Source organism: Pinus tabuliformis, chromosome 7 (assembly GCF_031772625.1).
Source record: "Pinus tabuliformis cultivar Carrire ecotype Pingquan chromosome 7, CPIR1, whole genome shotgun sequence".
Lineage (NCBI taxonomy): Eukaryota > Viridiplantae > Streptophyta > Pinopsida > Pinales > Pinaceae > Pinus > Pinus tabuliformis.
Genome location: NC_142293.1, coordinates 744756889 through 744764708, shown reverse-complemented (window position 1 = coordinate 744764708; position 7820 = coordinate 744756889). Strand labels below are relative to the sequence as shown.

General features: G+C 36.2%; 1 protein-coding gene across 2 annotated transcripts in view; it reads right to left on the bottom strand.

Annotated features, from left to right (window-relative positions):
• Positions 1–3571: 3571 nt before the first annotated feature.
• Positions 3572–7820, bottom strand: part of LOC149249687 (protein REVERSION-TO-ETHYLENE SENSITIVITY1-like) — a 103256-nt gene continuing 99007 nt past the window's right edge. Inside the window, exons 2-3 of one of the 2 annotated variants that reach the window (XM_089458760.1) lie at positions 4579–5095; positions 3572–4117 (exon numbers count right to left, since the gene is read on the bottom strand). In XM_089458760.1, coding sequence (XP_089314886.1) covers positions 3695–4117; positions 4579–4857 — 702 coding nt within the window. In that variant the 5' untranslated portion in view covers positions 4858–5095 and the 3' untranslated portion in view covers positions 3572–3694. The remainder of the gene's footprint in view (positions 4118–4578; positions 5096–7820) is intronic. The other variant, XM_089458759.1, reaches the window with a different exon arrangement.

Sequence of the window (7820 nt, the reverse complement as noted above, 5' to 3'; positions counted from 1 at the left end):
AGTTTAGTAGAGCAACATTATGAGGATTCAATGCAATGATCAAGTCAAAATTGAAACCCTGGCCACCATAACAGTGGAGGTGAAGCATAACTCCATTGGAGTGAAAATGGAAAAATTCTCCCTTTATCAAGAGGAGTGTTCAAGTCTTTGATTCATTCCCTAAAACAAACCAAAGGATCTCACCATGTGCGTAGCATATTCATCAAGCAATGGAGTTCCATCCCATATTTGGATCTCCCATCCCCAAAGCCAAGCAAAAAAGTTCTCGTTCCAACTAAGAATGGGTTGATTGGAAAGTTTACAAGCCTTTGGCCTCGTCTAAGAGCTATTTGATACATTGATAGTAGAGCATTGGAACCCAAAATTTGAAGGCAGGGTTTTATCTTTTACATGTAACCATGGAATTTTTATTCTATTTTTTCAGAATGGGGTGGACCAAGACATGATCTTTTGCTCCAAATTGTATTTCATAGAATCAATTGGTTTGTTTTATTCTAATTGGACCCTTGACTTCAATCCATGAGAGGAGATTATAGTAGCCCCAATGTGGGCGAGGCTACCTCGTATTCCCTTAATTCCCTAGGATGAAAGCACCTTTAGACCCACTAGGGGTAAATTGGATTGATACCTTGATCAAGCACAACCAAAAGGGATGATGTACACTTATGCAAGAATATGTGTGAAAGTGGACCTAGAGAAGGGTCTCTCATAAGTGTTGCAAATTAATTTGGACAATTGGAGTGGCCCACAAGTATTATATTATGAACAACTTCTTTTTTAGTGCAATCCATGTCATGAGTACGAGCGTTTTGCTAAACATTACCCAAATATTCAAACAGATTAACCTCCATCAAAGAAAACTTTGAAACCCTCTAGTGAAATACAGAAAAATCCATTTCAACCAGTAATCAATAACTACATAAAACCACAGCCCAAGGGCCTGCAAAAGTTAAACCAGAAGACTTAATGAGACCCACTCAAATCAAGCAACAAGAAATATAGACCCTTGAAAATCTAGAGGACTCAGAGAAGGGAAGTGGTGGGTTGAAGAATATGGGGATGAGGAGCCCGAAGGTGGATCAAAAGCACCCAAATCCAAGGGTGAGAATTCATAGTTTAAAGAAGTGAAGGCGGATCATAACCACCGAATACCCAAAAGAACAGATGGCTATTCCAAAAGAGGACAACCAAGATAAGCTCCCTCGTGAATCAAGGGAAAATCAGAATCAGAATGACCAAAAACTCAACACAACAGTGGAGAAAGACGAGAAAAAAAATGGAAAAGCAGAAAAGGAGGTAGAGCAAGTTACAAGAAGACCCTCAAAATGGAGTAGAACTCTCCAATTCTTGATAGGTCCAAGAGGTTGTTTCAGAATCCCAGGCAACAAAGACCTACAAATTCGTGAGCTCTTCCCCGACACTTGATGTCTCCTACATAAACACAGTAAGAAAGCAGCCCTCGCCTCCACTTACAAGAGGGTGGAAAACCAATTCCGAACATCGAGGAACCTAGGCAGAACATAACAAAGAAACTTTAATTGCTTATTATTCAAAGTATCAGAATTTCTGAAAGAATTGTATAAAAGAACCTTTTCTTGTGATGTAGTACTTGGGAAGGGTGGATAGATCACTACTTAGGATGAAAATTTTGGTTGTTTCAACTTTTTAGAGCTGTAGGTTGCGGTCAATCTCATTTTATTTTGTATTACCAAGCTGCCTGTTCCAGCCGCAAACCCCATCTAATACAATTTTTATCCGATACTTTGAAAGGAATAAACAACAACAACTAGAAGCAAAAAGCAATAACTGCAACCGAAAATAGAACATGGTGCATAACATATTTGGAAGTAGATTCAACTCAGAAACAATGACATTAAAATCAAATCTCCGAACATAAATTCGTCCCATAGCACACAAAACCCAAAACATATCATTTAGAGAAAAAAATAAGCCATTTCTCCATGACATTCACAATGCACTGTACGGAAGCAACCAGCAGGATCCAGAAAGAGTTTCCTTCTATTTTCACATCAAGCACTATTCATAATCCTTTGTGCCAAAGGCTTAAAATGATGATCGTTTAATCATAAGAATGCAGGATAGCTCACTCAAGTTAAAAATTAATTTTGAGAAAATTAAACCATTTCTTTCTGAAGTTCACACGGTACAGAAACAACCAGCAAGGTCCAAAACGAGCTGCCTTTGTATTTTCACAACCTCCAATACTATCAATCATCCTTTGCACCAAAACCCTAAAAAGATTGATAAGATGACAGAACGCAAGATACTTTACCTACAGGTCAAAATAGATCCAGTGAATTTAAAGTTGTAATGATATTATTTTCTGGTAATATTACTACTAATTATTAGCCTAGTTCCATCTTAACACTGAATCTACCCAGTGTTAGAGAGGGATCAAATCTCTTAGGGTACAAACATTTTTAGAGTGAAAATAGATTTGATCCTCTTAGCACTTGGTAGATCCGAAGTTAGGATAGATCTATGGGATAGACTGGTCTTTCCCCTTTTAAAAAGCATTTAAAGAATATTTCCCCCTTAAATAAGCTATATTCCACATAAATACTGAGTATCAATATATTTTTTTATTTTAAAATATAATTATTTTTATTATTTTAGTTTACATAAAACAAGACACAAAATTACAACATTTGTTCCATACTAAATTGGTAATTAGGGCTTGGCATAGACACAAAAATATAAAACAACACCAAGATTGTTCAAACTTCTGCACCAATCGTGCAGAAACCCCTGCGCATTTTTCAAACTTGAAACTTCAAAAAAAATATAATTCCCTGTATTTCAAAGAATAGTATCGAAATGATATCACCAACCCTCCCAGCAAAGCCAAATCACCTCATTCATGATTGTGCCGAATTCGTGAAAAACTAAATTTGAAAAGGTTGCCAACAAAAAGAATAGAAAAATTCGCCATTTGGTTGGATAACGACAATTGTGTGTGAATTCCATCATCGCTTTAAATATTCAAACATAAAACGAATAAAATTATTTTTTAAAATTTAAATTTGATATAAAAATACGTTATTAAATAAATAAAATTATTTTTTAAATTCAAATCCATATGTTACTCATGATATCATGACATGTAAAATTAAATGTTTAAAAATTATATTTTAAAATTAAATCCATACTCATGACATGTAAAATTAAATGTTTAAAAATTATTTTTTAAAATTCAAATCCATATATTACTCATGGTATCATGACATGTAAAATTAAATGTTTAATTTTATATGTTTTAGTGTTTTTTTTCCTATATTTTCTAGTCAAATTTATTTGAAATCTCATTAGAATACAGTTGAAATCACAAATTTCAGATGTGATTTTTACTCAATTCAAATGCCCCAAAAAAAATTCTAAGGTGATTAATCCATTACGATTTGACCAAAAATTAGTAAACCTGCATTTTGATTTAAAAAAAAAACAACCAGAAAACAAAACTTTTAGTTACATAACACCAAATAAATAAATAATAAATGTCTTTTTATATATTTTAAATTTAAAAAGGGTTAAATAAATAAATAAAAACATGTACATTCCAACGAAATTTGAGTTTTATTTTAAAATTGCCATACGCAGTGATCAAGCATGAAATAATATTCTGTAGAATGCACTACATATATAGTAATACAGGCTTGTTTCAGAAAAACAAAAATTAGCGGTAAACAAGATTCTTCGAAAAATAACTTCCTAAGACAAACCATCCCACCAAAAGAAGAGAAAAAACACACATACCAACTACAAAGGGCCAGCCAGCAACTAAAAGACCAATGCAAAATACGACCAGGAAGGGAGAAAAGGACCTGGCAACGGCCATTTTGTTCACCCAGCGGCCCTTCAAAATAATAAGTACACATACATTAACCACATTCCAACTAATGGATCCTTGATAAGCAAGCCTGTTTAGACAATTTGCTACGAAGGAATGGCAATTACAGGTGAACAGATTATAAGTTTTGTGCTGGAAATGATTCGTACAACTTTGAAGAGCATTGTCCCATGACATAGCTGTCCCCAGTTCTGCATGTCTGAATCCATGTTTGCATTTGTGTCCAGATAAATGAGGGGGGAAGCAACACTGCAATAAAATGAAAGAGAAAATTGAATTTAATGCAGAGAATCACGAGGCACTGAGACACAATCCCCAGTCACTTGTTTCTCTAGTAAGAAAGCAGGAACGTGGATGAACATGGGCGCACACAGAAAAACTTGTAGGATATAAAGGCCAACTATCGAATAATGGAACATGCATTCTCTCTGCACTAGTCAGTTAGCCTTACACCCAGCTGCATATATGCAATTTATTGGCATTGTGCATCCTCCAGCATGGAAAATCGGATCCAATACAATGCTCAAGAAGTATCCCACTTCCCACCTTCTCACTAGAGGAACAAAGCATGAAGCTGATAATATAAATCTTCCAAACTTGAAAGAAAAGTGGAAGGTACAAACTTCATTATTAAAATCACATAATTAAATTCACGGTACGTTGTACAGACCCAAAACAAATCCAGTCACTAAAGCAGGAACATGGCATACCTGTTGTGTGCTAAGTTGAACGTATCTTGCAGTTGCCCCAAATGCAAAGTTATTAACATTCACAAAGTAAGATCCTGCAAAGTCCAAAATGGTGCCATCTTCCTGACATATACCCATATGACCAATAAATGGTGCCAACCATGAAACTATTGGTAAAGGTGTCCATACTAGACAACAAGGAAAACGGGCCCTTTGAGGTTCCACTCGCATAATTGGCATGGATCCTACAGGCAATACATCAGGAATCCTTTCTTCGTAATCATCACAAGAACCCGTCATAATTCCAGTAAATCTACGTATCAGGAATCTGTTTCCCTTAGATTCTTTGCCCAGGAAAATCTGAACAGCATGATCTTTGTCATATCACATTTGCACATGACTTCATTGCATTCAAATAAAGAGTTGATATTATTAAGATACTGTCATGCTCCAAATGGGTAGAGAGTGTAAACACTGAATTTGAGTTGCATTCCTTTAAATCCCCACCTTTCCTGTTAAGAGTAAAAGAATATTTTTACTGCAGAATACAGATACAAGATATCAAATAAGCCAAAAACAAACTTGTGAATAGGGATTTTAAAGCATAGGATATATTCTAATAGCCATATATGATATAGACTGAAGCAAAAATTAAGTATTTTCCAGTGCGCTAATGAATAGGGATATTATACAATAAAAATAAACAGTCATCCATAACAAAATTAAATTAGGCCTTCTAGCTGAATGAGGAAGGCGACAACTTCTAACACCATAAACTTTACAATTCCAAAAAAAAAAGCACAAGAAATGTGATGTTTCTGCATCACAGAGCTCAAGAGAACATCTGATAGCTTTCTCACTCGTTAACAGTAATGGCAGACCGTATGGTATAATCATGTCACAATTCATGTTAGCCAAGACCAAGAAAGGTAATAAACTTCTCAATTATCGAGCACCAGCTGGAATGTTAAGAAGCAGCTGGTTTGTTATGTTTTTTCTTAAACCATGGTGAATCAGTAACTCGTTGGAGTAATCTGGGCGAGGCCCAAGATCAAACCTAGTGGCTGCCACTATAACACCAAGAGATATCCAACAGCCTATAAGCCAGATATACCAGGAATTATGCCTTAGCAAGAGCCGAGACTCCACGAGGGTGGGGGAGTCTACTACTTCAGCCTTATCACAACGGGCCAAAGATGTCCCCCATGGGATTTGAAACTGGCTGGAGGGGATAAAATCCCATTGTGCCAACCACTGTTATGTGAAGAAGCTATCAAGCACCTTAATAAGGACAGCTTACCACTCCTAAGAGGTCAAAATGGAATCCCCGAAGGGAGGACAGTTCAAGTCAAATTTTGCTAGGGCTGCAAAAAGAGATCCCAGAAGAGCAGTTAGTGGTAGGGTAATAACAAGCAGGAATGGGGTGATGATTGCAGTCTATATGGAAAAAATAGGAATCAACATGAACAATCAAGCAGGAACGAGGGATCTTATAGTGGAGTTAAATTTTTCCTAGACCTAGCCAGGAAAGAGTGGCAATGGAATGGAATTCTCATATTATAATCAAAGTTGTGATGACAGAAGGCATTTCTTCTCGAAGTTGGAAGTTTGAACCCCCAATGTCAATGGATTAAAGGAGGTTTCAGCAGAAAGGTTAGCAATAGAATTCATTATGCTAGAAGGGCAGCCAACAAGGTTGCTGATTGGCTTTCTAACATGCCATTGAGTGTATGACATCAGGATTTTCAAAACCCGAGGTTCAAAGGAAGAATAGTGGTTGGAATAGTGAATTATTGAAATTAATAGTTAGTCAAAATGTTGAGACTTCCAAAAAACACTAGGCCTTGGGGAGCTGACATAGACGTCCCAGTTTTTTCAATTAGAAAGATCAAGGCAGGATGCCTTAAGTTGCAGGACATCAAATTTATGGACTGATTTGCAAATCCTTCCATAATTTGTGATAATGGCGACAGCCATTAGTGAGTAGTATAAATCATAGTTTAATTCTTATGAAGTTTCTGTTTGTTTTCACACCTGTAGAAGAACTGGGCCTGTTAATTCACTCGCTCTCTGCATTACCTCAGTCTCTATTAGCCATGAACAATCAGAAGAAGGCTAGAAAGGAGAGGAGCAAAGCCCAAACACTGCCTCAAGGAACTGTGAGGGAAGAGGGTCCTGCCTGTCAATTGCATAATTAAAAACGATGGGATTTGATGGGACTCGTCTGAGGAGACAGCCCAGATTGACAAGCAATATGTTCATAGGCAGAAAGAGTCCTCCACGTGGAATGATACTAAGCAATCCTGTGGGTGGTGAAAATTTTCCAATGTTCCACCAAGACTCCGGTGCGGGGAGATGCACAGGGGGGACGTGTGGGAGTGCCCTCAAATTTTAGGGAAATTTTGGGGTTGCGGGGGGATGTCGGGGTATATAATATATATACATATATATAATTCAAGTTCATATTCAATAATGAAAGCATAAATAGACTAATAGTAACACATTGATCCACACAAAATTTAAATTCATAAGTGAATTAAATAATGACATACATTGATCCATCCTCATCATTCATTTTGATAAATGCATCATTCATATGACATACTCATCATTCATCCATACCATGAGATTCAATACTGAAATATTCAAATACATTGATCCATATCATTCATCATTCATCATTCTATAATCTACATTGATTTAAAAATTAAATTCATCATTCATCATTCTATAAGAGCTCGACGGTGGGCAAGAGATCAGAGCTCGACGGCGGCAGGAGACCACAGCTCAATAGCGGGCAAGAGAGCACAGCTCGATGATGGCAAGAGAGCACTCAGCAGAGCTCAACAACAAGCAAGAGAATTTGGGAAATGAATAGGTAAGTTTTAACTTTTTAATTTTTAGTTTTGTTTATTTTTTACATTATTTTTTAAGTTCTTTTAAACATGAATTTTCAATTTTTTTTTTATATTAAGTGTTATTAGACAAATTCAAGGGGGGATGCCCAAAAGCATCCCTTTTGGGGAGTCGCGTACCCCACATTGGGGAAAAGCACCCCCCTATGAATTTTTTATCTATTGCAACTACTGGAAATTATTCTTCTGACTTCAAAATTAATTGTGCAGTTTATTTGCTTACGACAAATAACGAATAAAATCACAGCTGCAATTTTCACCATAAAAATACTGCGAAAAATAAAATACTGGAAACAAAGAAATTCTAGCACACACACAATAAAATTGACACAGTTATTTTTGGACAAT